The sequence below is a fragment of the Centropristis striata genome, chromosome 12 (genome assembly GCF_030273125.1).
Source record: "Centropristis striata isolate RG_2023a ecotype Rhode Island chromosome 12, C.striata_1.0, whole genome shotgun sequence".
Classification (NCBI taxonomy): Eukaryota; Metazoa; Chordata; class Actinopteri; order Perciformes; family Serranidae; genus Centropristis; species Centropristis striata.
Window position 1 is genome coordinate 725,902 of NC_081528.1, and position 27,963 is coordinate 753,864.

The 27,963-nt window shown below is 42.1% G+C and overlaps 1 protein-coding gene across 1 annotated transcript; it reads left to right on the forward strand.

Annotated features, from left to right (window-relative positions):
- Positions 1 to 27,963, forward strand: LOC131982362 (diacylglycerol kinase theta). The gene is made up of 23 exons (XM_059346990.1): positions 1 to 1,091; positions 6,927 to 7,006; positions 7,694 to 7,793; positions 8,864 to 8,949; positions 9,300 to 9,425; positions 10,315 to 10,468; positions 11,470 to 11,538; positions 13,463 to 13,563; positions 14,681 to 14,901; positions 15,718 to 15,802; positions 16,491 to 16,542; positions 16,807 to 16,868; positions 17,452 to 17,602; positions 18,974 to 19,012; positions 19,232 to 19,347; positions 20,357 to 20,505; positions 20,841 to 20,989; positions 21,785 to 21,963; positions 22,559 to 22,659; positions 24,497 to 24,643; positions 24,805 to 24,916; positions 25,006 to 25,158; positions 26,870 to 27,963. The coding sequence occupies exons 1-23, from the start codon at positions 863 to 865 to the stop codon at positions 26,969 to 26,971; spliced, it is 2,763 nt and encodes a 920-aa protein (XP_059202973.1). The 5' UTR covers positions 1 to 862; the 3' UTR covers positions 26,972 to 27,963.

Genomic DNA, 27,963 nt, shown 5'->3' on the forward strand with positions numbered 1-27,963 from the left:
AGGAGCAGAAGGAGCAGAAGGAGCAGAAGGAGCAGAAGGAGCGCGGCCCTCCGGTTCTCTGTCTCTCTCCACTTGTTGAACGCTGGTTCTGGTTCTGTCTCCGCGGTGTTTCGGACCGTTCCAACCCGGTTTGTGTCTCTGTGTCCCGGTGTGGACGCTGCATGGCTGACTGAAGAATAAAAACCATTTCAGACTTCACACCACACACACACTTACACACACCAACACACTCCGCAGCCAGCTTTTACCGGATCGATATTTCATAATTTATTCACGCGGGGCTCCGGGAACCAGAGCGAGCCGAGCGCGGCGCCGCGTCCTGGCCGCGGGGTGGCACCGCTGTCTCCGGGCTCTGCACCGCCACCAGACGACGTCGAAACGGCTTGAAAACGGAGCGCTGCTGCCTCCCTGGAACACCCACTGCGTGTTTTAAAAAGCTGGATACACGATTAATATTCCAGGAGTTGGATTATTGTGCTGGTCTGAGCGGCGGGACGCTCCGAGAGACACGCCGGCCGCAGCGCCCTCTCCGCCGGGCAGCACCGCTGGGTGGCACCGCTGGGATGAGACTCTCCAGCGGGGTTAAAAACAACTAATCTGGTTCGGATCACAGAGTCGTGACCTGGTTGTTTGTATTTTTGGATCTGGATAATTAGCTTCAGCAGCGGGAGGAGCTGCAGGAACACGCCGAGCACGGCGCGCCGTCGCCGGGCTGCGCCGCCGTGTCCGCCCCGCTGGGATGCCTCTCCTCCGGGGGGATCTGCTCCACAGCTCCGGGCTTCTCTGCACCGTCAAGTGGACCCCGTCACGCCCCGTGGTGTCACGCTCCGCTCGGTGAGTCTGTGTGTGTAGCAGCAGGGCCATGGCGGACCCTGAGGCCGCGGACGGCCGGACAGCGAGCCCTCTGCCCGGGAAGAAGAGGGCGCAGCAGTCCCCGGGCCCCCGGCCCCGGTACCAGTCCCCGGGCCCCCGGCCCCGGTACCAGAGCCCCGCAGCGGGCCACTGCCTCCGGAGGGTCACCCTGACCAAGCCCACCTTCTGCCACAGCTGCAGCGACTTCATCTGGGGGCTGGTCGGCTTCCTGTGCGAAGGTAAGACCGGCTTCACCACCATCCGATGTTAAATCGATCCGATATTAAATCGATCCGATATTAAATCGATCCTTTAGACAACGATACATTTGCTGATATCGTGTTGCGATTTAGATTCGATTCAATCAGGAGCCTGGAGATGATATCTAATGTGCATTTCTAAATATTTAAAAAAATAAAAATCAGTCTATTATTTTTAAAGACTATATATATATATATATATATATATATATATATAAAGAGTGAGATTTTCCAAATAAAAGTGTCTTAAAATCCATGATATGTATCAACATTTTCACCTGCATCAGTAATATTTGATCGTTGTTTATTGAATGAAATATGGGATTATTTCGAGAGGGTAAATGTATTGAACTGATTATATTATTATTGTTATTATTATTATTATTATTATTAGCACTATGGAGGCAAAATATGATACAATTTTTGAGATGGATTAAACAAACGCACAGTTTCTATGTTGATTTTTGCACAAATGTCCTGATGTGACTGAAACATTTACTGAAGCTTTAAAAATAACAAACAAATATATAAACGGTGAAAAAACCATAAACAATCTTTCAGTAGAAGCCAATAAATAAAAAATAAATAAAACCTACAGACCCGGCTGACCTGTGGACCAGACTGGATCACAGACTGGATCACAGACAGGATCACAGACTGGATCACAGACTGGACTACAGACTGGACCACAGACCAAACTACAGACTAGATCACAGACTGGACTCCAGACCAAACTCCAGACTGGACCACAGACTAGATCACAGACTGGATCACAGACTAGACTACAGACTAGATCACAGACTGGACTACAGACTGGACCACAGACTAGATCACAGACTGGACTACAGACTGGACCACAGACTAGATCACAGACTGGATCACAGACTAGACTACAGACTAGATCACAGACTGGACTACAGACTGGACCACAGACTAGATCACAGACTGGACTACAGACTGGATCACAGACTAAATCACAGACTAGATCACAGACTGGACTACAGACTGGACTACAGACTGGATCACAGACTAAATCACAGACTAGATCACAGACTGGACCACAGACTGGATCACAGACTAAATCACAGACTGGATCACAGACTGGACCACAGACTGGACCACAGACTGGACCACAGACTAGATCACAGACTGGATCACAGGCTGGATCACAGACTGGACCACAGACTGTACCACAGACTAGGTCACAGACTGGATCACAGACTGGACCACAGACTGGACCACAGACTGGATCACAGACTGGATCGCAGACTGGACCACAGACTAGATCACAGACTAGATCACAGACTGGATCACAGGCTGGATCACAGACTGGACCACAGACTGTACCACAGACTAGGTCACAGACTGGATCACAGACTGGACTACAGACTGGACCACAGACTAGGTCACAGACTGGATCACAGGCTGGATCACAGACTGGACCACAGACTGTACCACAGACTAGGTCACAGACTGGATCACAGACTGGACCACAGACTGGACCACAGACTGGATCACAGACTGGATCGCAGACTGGACCACAGACTAGATCACAGACTAGATCACAGACTGGATCACAGGCTGGATCACAGACTGGATCACAGACTAGATCACAGACCAGACCAGACTGGACTACAGACCAGGATCTGGTTCAGTATTTTTGTTTGTTCTTCACTTTCTTCCTTCTTCTGTTATTTTCTTTTCTCTTTTCTCTTCATTTCCTCCTGTTGTTTCCTCTCCTTCCTCTCTTTCCTCTTCTCTTTTTTCCTTTCCTTTCCTTTGTTCCTTTACCATTCCATCAATTCTTTCTTTTTCTCTTATTTCCTTTACTTCCTTTACTTTCTCTCTTCTCTTCTCTTCTCTTCTCTTCTCTTCTCTTCTCTTCTCTTCTCTTCTCTTCTCTTCTCTCTATCCTTCATCTCTTTCCTTCTTTCTCTTTTTTATTTTCTCATCCTTCCTTTCCTTTCATTTCCACGTCTCTCTTTTCTCTTTTCCTTCCCGTCTCACAAAGACCTGATCATGAATTCAACAGGCGGACTGAAGCTCATTAAACACACACACACACACACACACACACACACTCTGCCCGGTAACACACTGGTTGATCAGCTGCAGTCAAGTCGTGATTTACTTCCTGTGGGTTGTCATGGCAACAGGAGCGGAGACACGACCACCACCACCATCACCACGGAGACATTAAAAGCTGCATAAACAACAACAATAACAAAAACAACAACAAAAACATCAACAACAACACCAGCAGCAGCAGCAGCATCGTTGCTCAGCTGGGTTACGTAACGTTTCTTCTTTAATCCGTCCAGTTGGATTAAAACACAAACATGTGATGTCATCAAAGCTTCATCTCGCTCTAATAAATTAATATAATAATAATAATAATAATAATAATAATAATAATAAAACATCAGATCAGCAGATCATTTTGACTTTTTATCTCATAATTTCGATTTTTTTATCTCAAAATTCCAACTATTTTATCTCATAATTTAAACTTTTTTTCTCATAATATTGACTTTTATCTCAAAATTGTAACTTTTTATCTCATAATTTAAACTTTCTATCTCATAATTTCAACTTTTAACTTTTTATCTCATAATTTTTACTTTTTATCTCATAATTTAGACTTTATCTCATAATTTAGACTTTTATTTCATAATTTTGACTTATTATCTCATGATTTCGACTTTTTATCTCATAATTTTGACGGAGGAAACAAATTAATTCACAAAAATTTAAATTAATGTCAGATTTTGTTCAATCAATATTTTCCTCCCCAGAATAAATGATTTAAAAACTATTGTTAATAACTGTGTTTCTCTGCTGCTCTCACTGTGTCCTGATGATTTCCTGCTTTATGAGGGATTATTACTTATTGTTATTATTATTTTAAGTGCTTTCACTCCCACTGTTGACCTCCAGATGAAGATTAATCTGTATAATAAGTGCTTTTATTTTTGGTTATGTAACTAAAAATGTTGCTCTCTGACCAGAGTTTTCATTCATCCACAATGTTTGAGCAGGAAAGAGTTAAATCACACTTTCTGTTTGTTTTATGATTCATTTTAGAGGCAAAATAATCCAGAAATACACAAGAAAAATATTCACTACAGTTATTGTTCGCTAATATTTATACAAATATTTATATTTATATGTTGCATATGCATACATGTATAAAATATAGATAATAATAATAACAAATTATAATATTTATTTAAATGTAATATACATACATGATGTGTGTAATTATAAGTCACTGACCAGAATTTAGTGGATATAAAAAATACCTAAATGTTGAATATGTTTAGTTGTTTTCAGCATTTAATTCATTTTGGTCTAATATATTGTTATTTATTATTTGTATATATTGAAAATATAAAAATTACAACATAGCTGATTTTATTTTATTTTATTTAAATAATTATTTTTTTGTATTTATGATTATATGAACATATATATAAAAAATAACTGTTTTAAATGTGTTTTTCAGTTGAATTTAATTAATTAATTAGATATATATTTTTTTTTAAGTTTTTTTAATAGATACACGTGTCCAAAGTCAGTAAGTATACACTTTAAAATAATCAATATTTACCAAAATATTGTGATTTTTTTCCCATCAAACAGCGAGCATTGTTTGTCTTTATTTTATTAAATATATGATTTTAAGCTTATTGAGACCTTTAACCTCCAAAAACATATTTTTCTTATTTAAAAAAAGTCATATTAATTTGACTTTTATATTTCTTTGCTGCCGTTTCTTAGTGAATAATTTCAGAAGGAAGATATTTTTTATCTATCATTTTGTCCAACATTCTGCTGTTTCTCTTCTTCTTCTTCTTCTTCTTCTTCTTCTTCTTCTCTGACTGAGTTTCAGTTGAAGTGATGTAATCAGACCACTGCAGGTTGCAAAGGATTGTGGGTAAAAGAGGTGAATGTTGACATGTGAACAGTTAGTTAGTTCCTCTTAATGCAAACACACAAACACACAAACACTCAGCGTTCACTTCCTCCGTTAGTTTAAACGTCTTCAGTCAAAGCAAACATGAAGTTGCGTCTCTCAGCTGGACCACAGGAACTTTATGTTCAGGAGGTTCCACTAATACACCAGTCAGACATTATAACACACATGACATTTACATTTTACATGATGTCATTATTGGATATCAATTATTGATTAGACCCTGCATCTGATAGATCACAACAACACTAGTGTTCTATCTGATGGATGGATGATGGATGGATGGATGGATAAATGGATGGATGGATTGATAAATGGATGGATGGATGGATGGATGGATAAATGGATGGATGGATAAATGGATGGATGGATGGATGGATGGATAGATAAATGGATGGATGGATGGATGGATGGATGGATGGATAAATGGATGGATGGATGGATAGATGGATGGATGGATAGATGGATGGATGGATAAATGGATGGATAAATGGATGGATGGATGGATGGATAAATGGATGGATGGATGGATAAATGGATGGATGGATGGATGGATGGATGGATGGATAGATAAATGGATGGATAAATGGATGGATGGATAAATGGATGGATGGATGGATAAATGGATGGATAAATGGATGGATGGATGGATGATGGATGGATAGATAAATGGATGGATAGATAAATGGATGGATGGATGGATAAATGGATGGATAAATGGATGGATGGGTAAATGGATGGATGGATTGATAAATGGATGGATGGATATATGGATGGATAAATGATGGATGGGTAAATGGATGGATGGATTGATAAATGGATGGATGGATGGATGATGGATGGATGGATGCATGGATAAATGGATGGATAAATGGATGGATGGATGGATGGATAAATAAATGGATGGATGGATGGATGGATAAATGGATGGATGGATAAATAAATGGATGGATGGATGGATGATAAATGGATGGATGGATGGATTGATAAATGGATGGATGGATGGATGGATGGATAAATAAATGGATGGATGGATGGATGGATAAATGGATGGATGGATGGATGGATAAATGGATGGATGGATGGATGGATAAATGGATGGATAAAGGGATGGATGGATAAATGGATGGATGGATGGATGGATGGATAAATGGATGGATGGATAAATGGATTGATAAATGGATGGATGGATCAATGGATGGATAAATGGATGGATGGATAAATAGATTGATAAATGGATGGATGCATGGATGGATAAATGGATGGATGGATGGATGGATGAATAAATGGATGGATGCATGGATGGATAAATGGATGGATGGATGGATGGATGGATAAATGGATGGATGCATGGATGGATAAATGGATGGATGGATGGATGGATGAATAAATGGATGGATAAATGGATGGATGAATAAATGGATGGATAAATGGATGGATGAATAAATGGATGGATGGATGGAAATGTTGGGGTCTTTGTTTTTATCCTGGTGGTATGGAGTTGAACATGTGAGCATCATGACGGCCCTACCTGGAGGAGAGCAGCAGGTCATCAGCAGGTCTGAGGGGCTTCACAGTGTGAAGACAGTGAAGTGTCCCACGTTGTGTCACTGAGGGGGAGGAGCTTACCTCTGGCCGCTGGGAGGGTCAAAGGTCACAGGGTCTGAAGCCCTTTGAGGCAAATCTGTCATTTGGATTTTGGGCTCTATAAATAAAACTGACTTGATTTTCTGATTCACCATCTAAGTTAGTTAAAACAATGACTGTCCTCTGTGTGTGTGTGTGTGTGTGTGTGTGTGTGTGTGTGTGTGTGTGTGTGTGTGTGTGTGTGTGTCCAGTGTGTAACCTGATGTGTCATGAGCGCTGTGTGAAGACTCTGACCTCCTCCTGCTCCTGTGTGACTCCGTCTCTCATCAGGGTGAGTCAATCTGACAGCATGTTTATTGATCCATGATCGATCAATTAGACGAGGACAGACACTGATCTGTCTGTCTGTCTGTCTGTCTGTCTGTCTGTCTGTCTGTCTGTCTGTCTGTCTCTCTGTCCGTCCATCTTTATATATATATATATATATATATATATATATATATATATATATATATATGTATATATATATATATATATATACAGATGTATATATGTATATATATATATATATATACATATATATATATATATATATACATATATACATATATATATATATATATATATATATATATATATATATATGTATGTGTGTGAGAGTGTGTGTTTTTACAGTTTCTGGTTTTGATAAATGCTTTTATTTTGGTGGTTTCAGAGACGTTGTGACATTTACAGTTTAGTGTCTCTGTGTCAACGTGTTATTTTAGTGATTGTGGTGAGGACGCTCTGTGTGTGTGTTTGTGTATTAATGTGTGTGTGTGTGTGTGTGTGTATTGATGTGTTGATGTGTGTGTATTAATGTGTGTGTGTGTGTGTGTGTGTATTAATGTGTGTGTGTGTGTGTGTGTGTGTGTGTGTGTGTGTGTGTATTAATGTGTGTGTGTGTGTGTGTGTGTGTGTGTGTGTGTGTGTGTGTGTGTGTGTATTAATGTGTGTGTGTGTGTGTGTGACCCTGCAGGTCCCGGTAGCTCACTGCTTCGGTCCGGCGGCTCATAAGAAACGTTTCTGCTGCGTCTGCAGGAAACAGACGGAGGGGAGCTCAGCGCTGCGCTGCGAAGGTTTCATTTAATCTAATTTAATCTCATTTAATTTAATTTAATCTCATTTAATTTAATTTTGAATTTTTTTTCGAACACAAAATAAAAGATGAACAATTAAAAACAAACGATCAACAATAAATACAAGACAACAACACAAAATGCAACAACAACAAGACTCAACACTTCTCCCTGTTAATTTACTATATAACAACAACAATATTTATATATATATGTATATATAACACATACTAATGTAGTATAAGTTATTATTACCATTATTAACATACGTAACTTGTTATTAACTTACACACACATAAGTACACATAAATCCATGTAGTCACAATGAGTCAACAATGAACAAACAAACAAAACAAAAAAAGGAAAAGGAAAAAAAGAAAGAAAAATAGTATTAATACATTTAAAAAATAGACACGCCTAAAATGTAGAATATATTTTCTCAATTAGGGAAATCTACAATCTAGTCCTAACTTTATTTATTTATGCATCATGTTTTTAAACACAGTTTACATAAAAAACAGAATTATTTTTTTTAAAGAGTAATATTGAGATTTGAACCCTCCTGTTGTGTTGCAGGTCAAGTTTTCACCCATTTCAAAGTTTAAAAATCTAAACAAAAAGTTAGAGTTAGTGTTATTTAAAGTATTCTTTCATAAAAATAAAAATATTTTTTTTTCAAAAACTCAATATTATGTAAAAGAATTGTATTTTATATGTAGATCTTTCCAGTGGACATTAAAAAAAAGTTTTAACGTGCATTTACTATGAAAAACGAGTGAATTCTCCTCATTGAACCTGATCAGTGAGACACTACTGCACTAAATATTGATTAATATGATTAGTAATGGAGTTATTAATGAAATATAAACAATGTTTATTGGGATTTTTTTTAAAGTTACGACACTTTTGGATCATTAAACATGAGAAACGACCATAACAGGAGGGTTAAAGATGGAATAAAATGAATCAAACGGAATTAATAGACAATGAATACAGTTAGAAAACAGTTACAACTTATGTCATTATTATTTTTATTGTTATTATTATAAAACGTTGTGTGTGTGTTTCAGTGTGTGAGCTGCACGTGCACGCCGACTGCGCCGTCTTCAGCTGCGCAGACTGTCGCAGTTCTCACCTGGACGCCACGCTGCAGCAGGTGAGTCTGAACCTCACTACCGTAACGTCTCTAATAGAGGAGCATCAGATTTAGGGTCTGAACCTCACTACCGTAACGTCTCTAATAGAGGAGCATCAGATTTAGGGTCTGAACCTCACTACCGTAACGTCTCTAATAGAGGAGCATCAGATTTAGGGTCTGAACCTCACTACCGTAACGTCTCTAATAGAGGAGCATCAGATTTAGGGTCTGAACCTCACTACCGTAACGTCTCTAATAGAGGAGCATCAGATTTAGGGTCTGACTCGGACCCAAAAACATCTCTCCTCCTCTCATTGCCCTGAACATACTGCTGGGACTAACTGAGGATCTACTTTCTGTGGCTGCAGGATACGTTCCACCACCACTGGAGGGAGGGGAACCTGCCGTCTGCAGCGCGATGCCTCGTCTGTCGGCGTTCCTGCAGCTCGTCTGACGTCATGACGGGGATGAGGTGTGAGTGGTGCGGCGTCACGGTAAGAAAGGGGGACGGGTCAGACCTGCAGACCTGCAGACCTGCAGACCTGTAGACCTGCAGTCCTGTAGACCTGCAGACCTGTAGACCTGTAGACCTGCAGAACTGCAGGTCTGTAGACCTGCAGACCTGTAGACCTGTAGTCCTGTAGACCTGCAGAACTGCAGTCCTGCAGACCTGCAGACCTGTAGACCTGTAGACCTGTAGACCTGCAGAACTGCAGACCTGTAGACCTGTAGACCTGCAAACCTGTAGACCTGTAGACCTGCAGACCTGTAGACCTGTAGACCTGCAGGTCTGTAGACCTGCAGACCTGTAGACCTGCAGACCTGCAGACCTGTAGACCTGTAGACCTGCAGAACTGCAGTCCTGTAGACCTGCAGACCTGTAGACCTGTAGACCTGTAGACCTGCAGACCTGCAGACCTGTAGACCTGTAGACCTGCAGAACTGCAGTCCTGTAGACCAGCAGACCTGTAGACCTGTAGACCTGCAGACCTGTAGACCTGCAGGTCTACAGGACTGCAGAACTGCAGGTCTGTAGACCTGCAGACCTGCAGACCTGTAGACCTGTAGTCCTGTAGACCTGCAGACCTGTAGACCTGTAGACCTGCAGAACTGCAGACCTGTAGACCTGTAGTCCTGTAGACCTGCAGACCTGTAGACCTGTAGACCTGCAGAACTGCAGACCTGTAGACCTGTAGACCTGCAGACCTGTTGACCTGTAGACCTGCAGAACTGCAGTCCTGTAGACCTAAAGTCAAAGATGTTCAGAAGTGAAAAAACCTTTTTCCATCAGATCACATCACTGATTATTGATCACGATTGATCACTGATCTGTGTGTGTGTGTGTGTGTGTGTGTGTGTGTGTGTGTGTGTGTGTGTGTGTAGAGCCATGCAGCGTGCTACCTCAGCGTGCCACCAGAGTGCACTCTGGGACGTCTGCGCTGCATGATGCTGCATCCTTCCTGCGTCCGCCTCGACTCCAGAAACTTCAGCAAGATGCACTGTTACCGTATAACAGAGAGCTGCAGCCAGGACACTGGTACACAAACACACACACACACACACACACACACACACACACACAGACACACACACACACAGACACACACAGACACACACACACACACACACACACACACACACACACACAGACACACACACACACACACACACACACACACAGACACAGAGAGACACACACAGAGACACACACACACACACACACACACACACACACAGACACAGAGACACACACACACACAGACACACACACACACACACACACACACACACACACAGAGACACACACACACACAGACACACACACACACACACACACACACACACACACACACACACAGAGACACACTGACCACATCCTCTGCTGGCTGTGTGTGAAGCAGAAACTCGCTGGTTTCCTGCTTCGCTTCGTCGTCTAAACTGTGAAAATCAGTCATGAAGTGTTTGTTTCTGTTGGCTTCTGTTTGTCACACACACATTTATTAAACTCAAAGCATCGTGAAGCTTCTGTCGTCACTAAATCTGCACAAACAAAAAGAAACTAACAGCAGCAGCTCACTGCTCCTGTAATATTTGCATGCATTTAAATTTTGTCATATGCAAATATTTGTGCAACATTTTCTCCTCTTCATGCGAACACAAAGCCTCACTGATAAAACAGCTGCAGGAATTATTGACTCGTTTATCAGAGATAAACAAGGTTATTATAGTTAACGAGAACTAACAAAATAACCAACACTAGAATTAAAAAAACATTTTCTTTAACTGAAATAAAAACAACAACAACTAACTGAAACTGTATTTTGAAAAAACTGATGAAAAATCCTAAACAGTTATAACCTTGGTCGGCACACTTTTTTATTTTGTGATGTGGTAAAAATCAGAGAATAATAAAGCTCCTCTGCATGATTTAGAACACGCATGAGGAGAAACATTACACTGACATTAAAAATGGACGTGATCATGTGTTTTATCTGTCGTTCTGTCCTGTTTATGAAGGTTTTGTTGTCTTTCCTTCAGATAACTCTGATGACGTCGACTCGCCTGCTGCTGCCTGTAAAGACGGTCAGCCGGCCGCTCCAGAGTCCGGTCAGTCCTGCTCCAACTACCTCCACCCATCCCCACCTTCATCCATCCCCACCTTCATCCATCCCCACCTCCACCCATCCCCACCTTCATCCATCCCCACCTCCATCCATCCCCACCTTCATCCATCCCCACCTCCACCCATCCCCACCTCCACCCATCCCCACCTTCATCCATCCCCACCTCCACCCATCCCCACCTCCACCCATCCCCACCTTCATCCATCCCTACCTCCACCCATCCCCACCTTCATCCATCCCCACCTCCACCCATCCCCACCTCCACCCATCCCCACCTTCATCCATCCCCACCTCCACCCATCCCCACCTCCACCCATCCCCACCGCCATCCATCCCCACCTCCATCCATCCCCACCTCCACCCATCCCCACCTCCACCCATCCCTACCTCCATCCATCCCCACCTCCACCCATCCCTACCTCCACCCATCCCCACCTCCACCCATCCCCACCTCCACCCATCCCCACCGCCATCCATCCCCACCTCCACCCATCCCCACCTCCACCCATCCCTACCTTCATCCATCCCCACCTCCACCCATCCCAACCTTCATCCACCCCCACCTTTATCCAACCCCACCTTCATCTATTTGCACCTTCATCCATCCCCACCTTTATCTATCCCCACCTTCATCCATCCCCACCTTCATCTATTTGCACCTTCATTCATCCCCACCTTTATCTATCCCCCTCTTCCCTCCATCCCCACCTTCATCCATCCCCACCTTCATCCATCCCCACCTCCATCCATCCCCACCTCCACCCATCCCCACCTTCATCCACCCCCACCTTCATCCATCCCCACCTCCACCCATCCCCACCTCCATCCATCCCCACCTCCACCCATCCCCACCTTCATCCATCCCCACCTCCATCCATCCCCACCTTCATCCATCCCCACCTCCATCCATCCCCACCTTCATCCATCCCCACCTCCACCCATCCCCACCTTCATCCATCCCCACCTTCATCCATCCCCCTCTTTCCCTCATTCCCACCTCCATCCATCCCCACCTTCATCCATCCCCACCTCCACCCATCCCCACCTTCATCCATCCCCACCTTCATCCATCCCCCTCTTTCCCTCATTCCCACCTCCATCCATCCCCACCTTCATCCATCCCCACCTCCACCTATTTGCACCTTCATCCATCCCCACCTTTATCTATCCCCACCTCCATCCATCCCCACCTTTTTCCAACCCCACCTTCATCCATCCCCACCTCCACCTATTTGCACCTTCATCCATCCCCACCTTTATCTATCCCCACCTCCATCCATCCCCACCTTTTTCCAACCCCACCTTCATCCATCCCCACCTTCATCTATTTGCACCTTCATCCATCCCCACCTTCATCTATCTACCTCCCCCCTCCTTCTATCCACTGTCCCACCTTCCTTCCTTCTCCCCTCCTCCCCCCTCCACCCTTCATCCCTCCACCCTTCATCCCTCCACCCTTCATCCCTCCCCCTCTCAGGTTCAAAGTTAAATGCATCAGAGCAAAAACAAACATGTTAGCGGTTAAACCTGAACACACGAGTCAAAAATAAGCTTCCCAGACACCTGCAGAGGTGAAATACGACTGTAAGCAAACAGCCTCTCAGAGCTCCTGTAAACATATTTAAACCAGATAATGTTCAAACATTTGGTGCAAAATTGGTCCGTTTTTATGCAAATGAGCCTCGAAGCAAAACCAGTCAAGAGATCAACAAACAAACAAACAAATAAACAAACACTCATTAAAAAATCATCTGTTAAATGTTTTCAACAGAATCAGATTTAAGGAGATTTTCTATGATATTTGGTGGCTGCGATAGACAATAAATATATTAAGAAGAAATATAAATATGCACAGTATAACAACAATAATCATAACAAACTAATCTGTTTGTTTGTGTTTGTGGCAGGTAAACAGTTCCTGAAGGTGTTTGACGGCGATGACGCGGTGAAACGCGGCTTCTTCCGATTGGTTTCCATCATCCGAGCCACGAAGAACGAAGAAGTTGTGGTGAGAACTTCCTGAAAACATTTCACACACAAATACAACAAGCAAAACAAAACCACAACTACCGGTTTTACTACTAAAACGACTATTTACAGACGATTAAAATAAACAAACAAACTTCAGGTCTGTGAATGGGTTTTTCTAAATAAAAGCATGTAATTATAATTCTGTAAAAGCTGGTTTTGTGAATTAAATTGCCACAGCAGTTTAAAAGACTGATCACTTTTTTTATTTTATATGACCTACAAATAAACTGCGATAAAATGTCCCATAGAACACAATGAGAAAAGAGGTGATGAACAGCTGACTCTGGGGTTGAGCCAGCTCTCTAAACGTTAACGTAGAAACATGATTTAAAGTTTAAACGGCTCAGGAGACTTGGGACTTTATTCTTTTCAGTCACTGTCAGTCTCCCATAGAGACCAATGAGAATTTTCTTTCTGATCACACTCACATTTTGTTGTCAGGATTCACGCTTTGTGACGAAACAAGAAGATCTCCCTTAAATCACCTTTCTCAGCTGTTAGATACTGTGAGCCAGGATGGGCCAGGCCTTCAAAATAAAAGCCCAGAATGATATCTGCATGTTAACAGGATGCTTGAGATCGATCAAGTTGTTTATTTTAAACAGGAACTTGAAATAACAATTAGATTAGTAGAATAAAAGCCTGAGGTAACTGTGGCTTAACAGGAAACACAGGACAGGGCTGTTTTTCAAAATAAAGAACCACAAAGTCACTATATTCATAGTTTGGTAAAAGATAGAGTAACTTTATGGCTTTTTTTTGTTTTGTTTTTTCAAAAGTTAGAGCTAACTGTGGCTTAACAGGAAATCCAGGACAGGGCTGTATTTCAAAGTAAAAGCCATACAATGTCAGTATATATTCATAGTTTAGTAGAATAAAAGCCTGAGGTAACTGTGGCTGAATAGGAAACCCACGACAGGGCTGTTTTTCAAAGTAAAAGCCCCACAAAATCATTATATCTCAGTAGTTTAGTAGAAGATAAAGTGACTTAATGTTTTTTTCTGCTTTTTCAAAAGTTAGAGCTAACTGTGGCTTAACAGGAAACCCTTTTATTTTTTATTTTCTCGTTATTGTTGCGGTGTGGCGTCCTGCAGGAGGCGGCGCTGAGGGCTTTCTACCTCCCCGACGACCCTCAGCACTACGAGCTGCAGGAGGTCGGCGGCCTGCAGCGTCTGCACAGCGACGACATCCTCAACCGCAACGGCGCCGCGGCGCCCGACAACCGGAGCTCGCTGAAGGACGGCGGGGACGCCTGGCTGCTGAGGGCCAAACCGCGAGACGCCGAGGTCATCAAGGTGCACGCCGCCTGGCCCGGGTGAGACGCCACGCCCACACGGAATACATTTACAAGAAAAAAGTGACAAATTTACAAGAAAAAAGTGACAAATTTACAAGAAAAAAGTGACTAATTTACGAGAAAAAAGTGTCAAATTTACGAGAAAAAAATGACAAATTTATGAGAAAAAAGTGACAAATTTTTTATAAAAAAATGATACATTTTCGGGAAAAAAGTGACAAATTTTCGAGAAAAAAGTGACTAATTTTCGAGAAAAAAGTGACTAATTTTCGAGAAAAAAGTGACACATTTTTGAGAAAAAAATGTCAAATTTTCGGGGAAAAAGTGACACATTTTCGGGGAAAAAGTGACACATTTTCGGGGAAAAAGTGACAATTTTTTAATACAAAAATGATACATTTTTGGGAAAAAAGTGACAAATTTACAAGAAAAAAGTGACAAATTTACAAGAAAAAAGTGACAAATTTACAAGAAAAAAGTGACAAATTTACAAGAAAAAAGTGACAAATTTACCAGAAAAAAGTGACTAATTTACCAGAAAAAAGTGACTAATTTAGAAAAAAAAGTGACTAATTTACAAAAAAAAGTGACACATTTTCAAGAAAAAAATGACACATTTTCAAGAAAAAGTGACAAATTAATGAGAAAAAGTGACAAATTTTCGAGAAAAAAATTACAATTTTATGAGAAAACTAATAAAAACGAATTAAAACTAGCTCAGTAGTTTAGTAAAAGCTGTAGTGACGTAATGTATTTTTTCTGCTTTAGTTAGAGCTAACTGGTTTCACCGTACTGGGATTCTCCCAGTCTGCTGACTCTCTCTGTGTGTTTCAGGTCGGACGCTGTTTCCGTCTCCGTGTCCGGCGGCAGCACGGCGGCGTCCGTCCTCGCCGACGTCCTCCGGCAGCTCCACAGAGAGGTGACCTCGTCTCACTGCAACATTTCATTTAATATGTGCAAAAACACACACAAAAAAAATCTTCCTGCCCCAAGTTTTATTTATTATTTCTCTAACTTTTTTCTTTAACAAGATTTCATTTATTTTTCTGGTCTTTTTTTTATTCAGTTTGGACGAAAATTAAATTAAATTTAGTCACTTGTGTTGCTGTCAAACAAGTTTTATTTATTATTTTTCTAACTTAGTTTTTTTTTAACAAGTACAAAACCAACAGCCTTTTTTTAAATTAATTTCCATTATATTTATTTTATATTATTTTATTATTATTTTATTTCTTCATATTGTTTTGTTGGTTGTTTGTTTTAAGTTTGCTTTATTGAAACTGCAGGTTTTTTAGAGCTTCAAAATGTTACTTTTATTTCAATAAAGACTGTTGAAACTATTGGTTATATTATTAAATTTTATTTCTATTTTTAAATATCTTTATTTATTTAGTATTTTTATTTTTTAAAGATTTACAAAAAAGGTTTGTGATCATTAATCTTCTCTTTTATTCTTTACTTTAATTTATTTATTTTATTACCATTAATTGTATTTTTCTTTATTGACTTATTCAAGTTTTTATTTTAATTATTCATCTTTATTATTATTTTACTTATTTTATTGATCCGAGGTCATCTCTGATGATGAAGTGTGTCGTGTGTTTCAGGAGGACGAGTCGAGTTTCAGCCTGATGGAAGTTCACATGAGCAGCAAACAAGGTGACACAAACAACAGCAACAACATATTCATATATATTAATGTATATATATTTTATTGTGCTGTTGGCTCAGAGGGTTGAATGAATGTAATAAAGTTCTAGAGATGAAGACGTGTGTGTGTGTGTGTGTGTGTGTGTGTGTGTGTGTGTGTGTGTGTGTGTGTGTGTGTGTGTGTGTGTGTGTGTGTGTGTGTGTGTGTGTGTGTGTGTGTGTGTGTGTGTGTGTGTGTGTGTGTGTGTGTGTGTGTGTGTGTGTGTGGTCCAGTCCAGAGACAGTCGCTGAGTCGTCAGGAGAAGATTCAGGACAAACTGCAGGAGATCAGGAAGGTAAACACATTTTATTAATGGAAACTCAAAATAACTAACACACAAATGAAAACAATCACTGGTTTATGCCACATTTATCAATTTATTAGTCACATACAGTTATATTTAATATTATGCATTTTATATTTTTAATAGTAAGATTCATCATTGTTTAACTTGAAGGATTTACTAGCCAAATATTTTTAATTAAAAAAAAAAAAATACATAAATGAAATGGGGATTAAAACTTAAAATTTAATTAAAATAAGTAATTGTTTTTCCTTTATTTACCTGTTTTGCTTTTGATTAATTATTTAAATTAAATTCTAAATTTTAATGCCCATTTCATTTATTTATTTCCTGTTAGTTGTATTTTTTTCTTTTTTTACCTGTTTTTCTTTTTAATAACAGGAATTAAATGAATAAATAAAAGAGAAGATTAATAATTCTCCTGTTTCACTGTTACTCTGACTGATCTGATTGGCTGATTGATTGATTGATTAACTGATTGATCTGATTGATTAACTGATTGATCTGATTGGCTGATTGATTAACTGATTGATCTGATTGATTAACTGATTGATCTGATTGGCTGACCCCCCAGGTGTCCCTGCGTCAGATGAACCAGACCCGGTTCTACGTGGTGGAGACCAGGACCCGGGCGGTCCAGGTGAGCCTCCTGATTGGAGGACTGCCCCCCCTGCTGACCAGAGACGAGTACCAGCAGCTGATCCAGGAGCACCTGGCCGCCAAGAGTGAGTCCAAAATACTGGAAAATATATAGAAAATATGATTTTCCCCCCGCGGTGCAGTAATGTGCAGCCCACTGCTCTGCATGCTGTAAAAAGGATGAAGGGTTACATGCACAGATTGAATTGTGGGATTAATAAAAGTGATTTAATTTTAAATCTCAACAGTTGGTAAATGCAAAACAATGACTCTTGACTCTCCCCGGGAGAAAATGTTCAACATTTCTAAGTAAAATGCATCAATGTCGTCCACTTTAAGAGCTAAATGTTGAAAAATAGCTGGTTTGGGGTCTGGGGGTCTGGGGGGCGTGCCCCCCCTGGAGGATTGTTTTTTTTTCATAAAAAGCCAAAATTTGGAGCCTCTCACACATTCTAATGCCACTATTCCATCAGATACACTGATCTTATTGGTGCATGTTTTATTAATTATTGTAAAGGAGAATAAAGGTTCTTGTATGTTTTATTTAAGGCGTCTTATTTTGACAGTCTTCTTGTAAATTCTGTGGTGTGGCTCTTATTTTGAAAACTGCATGTGTTTAGCGACAGGAAGTAGTTTTTGTGACTTTAACTTTAATTGTTAGCTAATGTCAGTGTGTGAGTGAGCCTCATGGTGGAGAGGTGGGCGGGGCTTAGGCTGACTGACAGGTGACAGAGACACAACACTTAATAACTTTATATTATGAATAGTGTAAATATATTTTCAGTAGCTTTAAATGTGACGTTAGTGCAGCACATGAGACTCTGGAGCTCCACAGTCCAGACCAGGGGTGGGCAACAGGAGGCCCGGGGGCCACATACGGCCCTCAGCCTCACCTGAAGTGGCCCTCAGTACAACTACATGCATCTGAGCATGAAATCTTAAAAGTGCAGTGTAAAAATGCACAAAATGACTTCTTGTAGTTAATGTTGGTCTGCTGTTCTTACACTGAAAAAAAAAAAAAATCACAGTAAGTGGTTATTTTTTATTTGCTTCAAACCTTTTGTATTCCTATTTATACTGTTAAACATGCATTAGAGCATGAAATATGTTAAGTTGCTGCACTGTAAACATATTTAAATATCAGTTTCATCATATCTCCTATATGTGGCCCTGTGGTGGTGGACATGATGACCTGAGGCCCTGCAGCATTAAGCTGCCCATCGCTGCTCTGGGTCATTAATGGAAACTCTTACGTCACTACGGCAACAAGGAGGAATGTTGACAACATCATGATTTGCATTTTTTTTAACTCATAATAAAATTATACCGGTTTAATCATGATCGATACGATGTGGAACAGCCCTAAGTCATCACCTGGTGATGTCACCTGTCTTCTTCTCCTTCTTCTCCTTCTTCTTCTTCTCCTTCTTCTTCTTCTTCTTCTTCTCTCTCTGCAGGTCACCTGGTCACCATCAGCCACGTCTACGCCAGCCAAGGTGAGGCGGGAATAACAACCATTTACTTACATTCTTTTTAAAAAGCTGCTGAGAAGCTAAAAACATTTATTTCTGTCTGTTTTTTCAGTTTTTTAAAAATTGATCAGCAGTTCAGGTTTACTAAGTTTTAAATCTATTTATTTGTTTTGATGTGTGTGTGTGTGTGTGTGTGTGTGTGTGTGTGTGTGTGTGTGTGTGTGTGTGTGTGTGTGTGTGTAGGAGCCGTGGTGGTGTGTGTCTCCTGTTTCTCTGAAGCTGAGAGAATCTTCATGTTGGCTAAAGATTCTTCAGTCAGCAACAAACAGCTCTGGTCTGTTGTGGTCCCCGAGATCCAGGTGAGACACCTGTCTGTCTGATCATAACCTGTCTGTCTGATAATAACCTGTCTGTCTGTCTGATAATAACCTGTCTGTCTGTCTGATAATAACCTGTCTGTCTGTCTGATAATAACCTGTCTGTCTGTCTGTCTGATAATAACCTGTCTGTCTGTCTGATAATAACCTGTCTGTCTGATAATAACCTGTCTGTCTGTCTGATAATAACCTGTCTGTCTGATAATAACCTGTCTGTCTGTCTGATAATAACCTGTCTGTCTGTCTGATCATAACCTGTCTGTCTGATATTAACCTGTCTGTCTGTCTGATCATAACCTGTCTGTCTGTCTGATAATAACCTGTCTGTCTGTCTGATAATAACCTGTCTGTCTGATAATAACCTGTCTGTCTGATATTAACCTGTCTGTCTGTCTGATAATAACCTGTCTGTCTGTCTGATAATAACCTGTCTGTCTGTCTGATAATAACCTGTCTGTCTGATAATAACCTGTCTGTCTGTCTGATAATAACCTGTCTGTCTGATCATAACCTGTCTGTCTGTCTGATAATAACCTGTCTGTCTGTCTGATAATAACCTGTCTGTCTGTCTGATAATAACCTGTCTGTCTGTCTGATAATAACCTGTCTGTCTGTCTGATAATAACCTGTCTGTCTGTCTGATAATAACCTGTCTGTCTGTCTGATAATAACCTGTCTGTCTGTCTGATAATAACCTGTCTGTCTGATAATAACCTGTCTGTCTGTCTGATAATAACCTGTCTGTCTGATAATAACCTGTCTGTCTGTCTGATAATAACTTGTCTGTCTGATAATAACCTGTCTGTCTGTCTGATAATAACCTGTCTGTCTGATAATAACCTGTCTGTCTGTCTGATAATAACCTGTCTGTCTGATAATAACCTGTCTGTCTGTCTGATAATAACCTGTCTGTCTGATAATAACCTGTCTGTCTGTCTGATAATAACCTGTCTGTCTGATAATGACCCGTCTCCCCTCTGGTCTGGCTCAGCTGGGTGGACTGGTCTCTGTGGTTCCTCTGCTGGTGTTCGTGAACCCTCGTAGTGGAGGTCTGAAGGGTCGGGAGCTCCTCTACGGCTTCAGGAAGATCCTCAACCCCCATCAGGTGTTTGACATCTCTAACGGAGGCCCGCTGGCAGGGTGAGGGAATCTAACGCACCTCACACCTTCAGCATACACGGTTATATACAGATTAATGAGTCATAACAGAAAATAATAATAATAATAATAATAATAATAGGTTGGATTTATAAGCACCTTTCTAACACTGAAGGACACTGAACAACAGTTTAAACAAGACAGAAGAAATATTAAAAACAATCAGTTTTTGTTTCAGATTGTCTCATATTTGGAGCAAATTTCATCCATTAAAACTGAAATAATAATAATAGCTAATTATTTATTGATGATTATGTGAATAAATAATGAACCAGCTGGTTCTGATGGTTCTGGTGGTTCTGGTTCTCCTCCTCCAGACTCCACACGTTCCGGGAGGTGCCCAGGTTCCGGGTTCTGGTCTGTGGGGGCGACGGGACCACCGGCTGGGTCCTGGGGGTCCTGGAGGCCCTCAGACACAAGCTGGTCTGTCGGGAGCCCCCCATCGGGATCGTCCCGCTGGGGACAGGTACCAGGACCGCTGGGGGGACTGGGAGGGACTTAGAGGGACCGGGTGGGACCGGGAGGGACAGGGTGGGACCTGAGGTTACCGGGTGAGACCTGAGGTTACCGGGTGGGGCCTGAGGTTACCGGGTGGGACCTGAGGTTACCGGGTGGGGCCTGAGGTTACCGGGTGAAACCTGAGGTTACCGGGTGAGACCTGAGGTTACCGGGTGGGGCGTGAGGTTACCGGGTGGGACCTGAGGTTACCGGGTGGGGCGTGAGGTTACCGGATGGGACCTGGGGTTACCGGGTGGGACCTGGGGGTACCGGGTGGGACCTGAGGTTACCGGGTGGGACCTGGGGGTACCGGTTGGGACCTGGGGTTACCGGGTGGGACCTGAGGTTACCGGGTGGGACCTGGGGGTACCGGGTGGGGCCTGAGGTTACCGGGTGGGACCTGGGGGTACCGGGTGGGACCTGAGATTACCGGGTGAGACCTGGGGTTACCGGGTGGGACCTGAGGTTACCGGGTGGGACCTGGAGTGACTGGGTGGGGCCTGAGGTTACCGGGTGAGACCTGAGGTTACCGGGTGGGACCTGGGGGTACCGGGTGGGACCTGAGGTTACCGGGTGGGACCTGAGGTTACCGGGTGAGACCTGGGCTTACTGGGTGGGACCTGAGGTTACCGGGTGAGACCGGGGGGGACGGGGAGGGACCGGGGTGTACTGGGGGGGGGGAACCAGGTCACTCAGTCTGCCTCACTCTCCAGGTTCTGACATCTGTCCCGTCTCCTAGGTAACGATCTGTCCCGTCTCTTAGGTAACGATCTGGCCCGTGTGCTGCGTTGGGGGTCGGGTTACAGCGGCGAGGACCCGCATCACATCCTGGTCTCTGTGGACGAGGCGGACGAGGTCCTGATGGACCGCTGGACCATCCTGCTGGACGCCCAGGACATCTCTGAGGACGGCAAGGACAACGGCTTCCTGGAGCCCCCCAAGGTCTGCTCCTGGTCCTGGTCCTGGTCCCGGTCCTGGTCCCGGTCCCGGTCCTGGTCCTGGTCCTGGTCCTGGTCCTGGTCCTGGTCCCGGTCCTGGTCCTGGTCCCGGTCCTGGTCCCGGTCCTGCAGGACCATAGAGATTAAATTACTCTTTTAAAAAAATTAATTCTACATAAATAATGAAATTAAGTATATAAATTACATTAAATGATATTTAAATAAATAAATAAATATTTTTACATTTATATAACATAACATAACATTTATAAAATTCTATTCAAATAATTTAATACGAATAAGCACAATAAATGAAAAAGAATTTAAATAATATTTATTATATATTTATATAATATATTTTTTCATTCTATTTAAATATTTTTATAAAAATAAATTATATTAAATTAAATTATAATTAAACTTTTTTTAATTATTACATTATATTAAATTCTATTTGAGTAGTTACATAATTCTAGTTCAATAAAGTAAAAGTATTTAAACGATTAATAAAATAATATTGACATAATTCAATTATTCTATCAAATCATCATCAAAATTAATTTATCAAGTAATTAATTTAAATGTGATTAATGTGTCAGATTGTTCAGATGAACAACTACTTTGGTCTGGGCATCGACGCCGAGCTGAGCCTCGACTTCCACCAGCAGAGAGAAGACGAGCCGGACAAGTTCACCAGCAGGTACACACACACACACACACACACACACACACACACACACACACACACACACACACACTAATACACACACACTAACACACACACACACACACACACACACTAAATGTGTGTGCATTTCCGCCCAACACCCAGAATGAGGCAGTCTCACTCTCTGAAACGTCTCTAATCTGAATACGAGCCGTCCTAGTCGTCTTTTGTCAGGACTTCTTTAGTCCCTGTAGTAGAGCAGGGTCTTTATTCTCCCTGTAAACAGCCTGGTTACTGATTGGATAGAACGCTAAGCAGGATGTGACGTAGTACTGGACGCCACAACAACAACACGCGACATTTGTAAAAGCCGGTGAAGCAGTGTTGCCAAATTAGCCACTTTGTTGCTATATTTAGTGACTTTTCAGACCCCCTTAGAGACTATTTTTCAAGAAAGCGACTGGAGACAAATCCAGCGACTTTTTCTGGTGTTATTGGAGATTTTGGAGACTCGTTCTTACTCTTCTTAACGAGCCGCGGGGCCGGAGGCTCTTCTTAACGAGCCGCGGGGCCGGAGGCTCTTCTTAACGAGCCGCGGGGGCCGGAGGCTCTTCTTAACGAGCCGCGGGGGCCGGAGGCTCTTCTTAACGAGCCGCGGGGACCGGAGGCTCGTTAAGAAGAGTAAGAACGAGTCGAATAAGCACAGTCCTCCTGCAGCAGTCTCTCCCAGCTGCAGTCACAGAGCCAGAGGGGATGTTAACCCCTTAGCGTCCAGTCTGCAAATTGCTAACAGGCTAGGGTTAGAGAGGGCGTGGCCTGAGACTTTAGAGAGGGCGTGGCCTGATGCATTAGAGAGGGCGTGGCCTGAGACTTTAGAGAGGGCGTGGCCTGAGACATTAGAGAGGGCGTGGCCTGAGACTTTAGAGAGGGCGTGGCCTGAGACTTTAGAGAGGGCGTGGCCTGAGACTTTAGAGAGGGCGTGGTCTGAGACTTTAGAGAGGGCGTGGCCTGAGACTTTAGAGAGGGCGTGGCCTGAGACTTTAGAGAGGGCGTGGCCTGATGCATTAGAGAGGGCGTGGCCTGAGACTGTAGAGAGGGCGTGGCCTGAGACTTTAGAGAGGGCGTGGCCTGAGACTTTAGAGAGGGCGTGGCCTGAGACTTTAGAGAGGGCGTGGCCTGAGACTTTAGAGAGGGCGTGGCCTGAGACTGTAGAGAGGGCGTGGCCTGAGACTTTAGAGAGGGCGTGGCCTGAGACTTTAGAGAGGGCGTGGCCTGAGACTTTAGAGAGGGCGTGGCCTGAGACTCTTGAGAGGGCGTGGCCTGAGACTCTTGAGAGGGCGTGGCCTGAGACTTTAGAGAGGGCGTGGCCTGAGACTTTCCTGGCGGCCATTCTTCACCCTAAAGGAAACACGGCTACTAAAACACACACAAACTCACACACACCCTTCCTGCTCAGGTTCCATAATGAAGGCTTTATCTTTATTTATTATTATTATGATCAGGTTCCATAATAACAGCTTTATCTTTATTTATTATTATTATGATCAGGTTCCATAATAAAGGCTTTATCTTTATTTATTATTATTATGATCAGGTTCCATAATAACAGCTTTATCTTTATTTATTATTATTATGATCAGGTTCCATAATAAAGGCTTTATCTTTATTTATTATTATTATGATCAGGTTCCATAATAAAGGCTTTATCTTTATTTATTATTATTATGATCAGGTTCCATAATAAAGGCTTTATCTTTATTTATTATTATTATGATCAGGTTCCATAATAAAGGCTTTATCTTTATTTATTATTATTATGATCAGGTTCCATAATAAAGGCTTTATCTTTATTTATTATTATTATGATCAGGTTCCATAATAAAGGTGTGTACGTGAAGGTGGGTCTGCAGAAGATCAGCCACAGCAGGAGTCTCCACAAAGAGCTGCAGCTGCAGGTCGACGCCCACAACGTCCCCCTCCCCAACATAGAGGGCTTAATCTTCCTCAATATACCCAGGTAACACACACACACACACACACACACACACACACACACACACACACACACACACACACACAGCAGGGTTCAACAGTTTAGGGTGGTAAAATGCTTTCTGGGGTTTTTTTTAATCATTTTTTCGTGTGTGTGTGTGTGTGTGTGTGTGTGTGTGTGTGTAGTTGGGGTTCAGGTGCTGACCTGTGGGGGTCAGAGGTCGACGGTCGCCATGGGAAGCCGAGCATCGATGACGGGCTGCTGGAGGTGGTCGGGGTCACCGGGGTCGTCCACATGGTGAGACGTCAGCTGACGGACTTAAAGGGACACACACACTGTTTATACCAGCTCTAACTGGAGGGGTGTGTGTGTGTGTGTGTGTGTAGGGTCAGGTCCAGAGTGGGCTGCGTTCAGGGATCCGTATTGCTCAAGGGAACTACATCAGGCTGACGGTCAGTAAGCCGATACCTGTCCAGGTGGACGGGGAGCCCTGGATCCAACCTCCAGGACACATCATCATCTCTGCTGCTGGACCCAAGGTAGGCTTACACAGAGCCCAGGGGAGAGGACAGGCTGTTTACACAGAGCAGAGAGGAGAGGACAGGAGAGGCTGTTTACACAGAGCAGAGGGGAGAGGACAGGAGAGGCTGTTTACACAGAGCTGAGGGGAGAGGACAGGAGAGGCTGTTTACACAGAGCAGAGGGGAGAGGACAGGAGAGGCTGTTTACACAGAGCTGAGAGGAGAGGACAGGAGAGGCTGTTTACACAGAGCAGAGGGGAGAGGACAGGAGAGGCTGTTTACACAGAGCTGAGAGGAGAGGACAGGAGAGGCTGTTTACACAGAGCAGAGGGGAGAGGACAGGAGAGGCTGTTTACACAGAGCTGAGAGGAGAGGACAGGAGAGGCTGTTTACACAGAGCAGAGGGGAGAGGACAGGAGAGGCTGTTTACACAGAGCAGAGGGGAGAGGACAGGAGAGGCTGTTTACACAGAGCTGAGAGGAGAGGACAGGAGAGGCTGTTTACACAGAGCAGAGGGGAGAGGACAGGAGAGGCTGTTTACACAGAGCTGAGAGGAGAGGACAGGAGAGGCTGTTTACACAGAGCAGAGGGGAGAGGACAGGAGAGGCTGTTTACACAGAGCTGAGAGGAGAGGACAGGAGAGGCTGTTTACACAGAGCAGAGGGGAGAGGACAGGAGAGGCTGTTTACACAGAGCTGAGAGGAGAGGACAGGAGAGGCTGTTTACACAGAGCAGAGGGGAGAGGACAGGAGAGGCTGTTTACACAGAGCTGAGAGGAGAGGACAGGAGAGGCTGTTTACACAGAGCTGAGAGGAGAGGACAGGAGAGGCTGTTTACACAGAGCTGAGAGGAGAGGACAGGAGAGGCTGTTTACACAGAGCAGAGGGGAGAGGACAGGAGAGGCTGTTTACACAGAGCGGAGAGGACAGGAGAGGCTGTTTACACAGAGCAGAGGGGAGAGGACAGGAGAGGCTGTTTACACAGAGCTGAGAGGAGAGGACAGGAGAGGCTGTTTACACAGAGCAGAGGGGAGAGGACAGGAGAGGCTGTTTACACAGAGCTGAGAGGAGAGGACAGGAGAGGCTGTTTACACAGAGCTGAGAGGAGAGGACAGGAGAGGCTGTTTACATATACTTCAATATGTACAATAATATTAATTTTCATTTTACAACCTATTTTGTTAATTTTGAGTCTTAATTTGGTAGTTTTGTGTCTTTTTTTGTAGTTCTTTGGATATTTCTTTGGTAATTTTACGTCTTTTTTGGTAATTTGATGATTTGTTAATTCTACATCAGTATTTGGTAATTTCGTGTCTTTTTTGGTGGTTTTTATGCATCTGTTTATGGTCATTTTACAGCTTTTTAAAAACTTTTATCAGAGAAATTCAACTTTTGTTTCTGGTTTCTGTCATTCTAACTGTGTTATTCTGCACAACGACATGTTTGAGTTGTTCTGATTGAGCTACAGGACTTATACATTCATATATATTTTATATATTGATTTTACATCACCCTTTTGGTCAATTTATTTCTTTTTGGGTCTTTTTTCATCTTTTTTTGGTCCTTTTGTAACTTTTTTTGGTCAATTTTGTGTCTTTTTTTTTCAAATTGTGTCTTTTTTCTGTCAATTTACATCTTTTCTGGTCCCATTTGTGATACTTGACTTATAGATTTATATAAATATCATGATGCATCTGTGCTTTAATCACGTTTTCTTTGTTGCTCTGCAGGTTCAGATGCTGAGGAAGTCGAAGCAGAAGCAGAAGAAGTCGTCGGCGAGCTCGAGGGACGGACGCTCAGAGAGCCCGTCCTCCAGAGACGGAGGACAGTGAGCGCCCAGCGTCCAGCGTCTTCATCCTGCTGCAGATCAGACGTCTGCTCCAGCTCTCATCTAACACATGGTTCATATTTAGCAAATAAAAACTACTTTTTTTAACCCAAAAATAGATCTAAAACAGGATTCCTGCATCCGTTGAGAAGAGTTGATAAGAGAGATAATCCCTCAGAGTGGATGAGCTTCAAATAACAAATGAACAAATGAAATATTAAAGTATTTAACAGAATGTGACTGTCTGCACTGATAAAAAGTTGTGTCTAAAACCAGATCAAACAGTAAATCTGAGGGAAATGATCTTGCTGCATGGACAGATAATTTACCTAGACAAGATTTATTAAATTAAGATTATTAAATCTAGAAATAAGCATGTTGAACACTGAAAATAAGAAATTAACTCTTAAAACAAGAATAAAACCAGAATTAATCCACATAAAACCAGAATCAAACCAGTTAAAACCACAATAAAACCACATAAAACCAGAATTAATCCACATAAAACCAGTTAAAACCAGAATTAAACCACATAAATCCAGAATAAAACCAATATATTTCTTAAATTAAGATTATTAAATCTAGAAATAAGCATGTTGAACACTGAAAATAAGAAATTAACTCTTAAAACAAGAATAAAACCAGAATTAATCCACATAAAACCAGAATCAAACCAGTTAAAACCACAATAAAACCACATAAAACCAGAATTAATCCACATAAAACCAGTTAAAACCAGAATTAAACCACATAAATCCAGAATAAAACCAATATATTTCTTAAATTAAGATTATTAAATCTAGAAATAAGCATGTTGAACACTTAAAATAAGAAATTAACTCATAAAACAAGATAAATTATCTAACACTTCTAAATTTTAATTTTTAGTTTTTAATTTAATTTCTAAATTTTAGTTTTTTTTTTTAATTTTAGTTTTTTTTTAAATTGTGGTAAGTAACAAATAATTGTCAGTGCAGCTTTAATTTATCTGGTTTT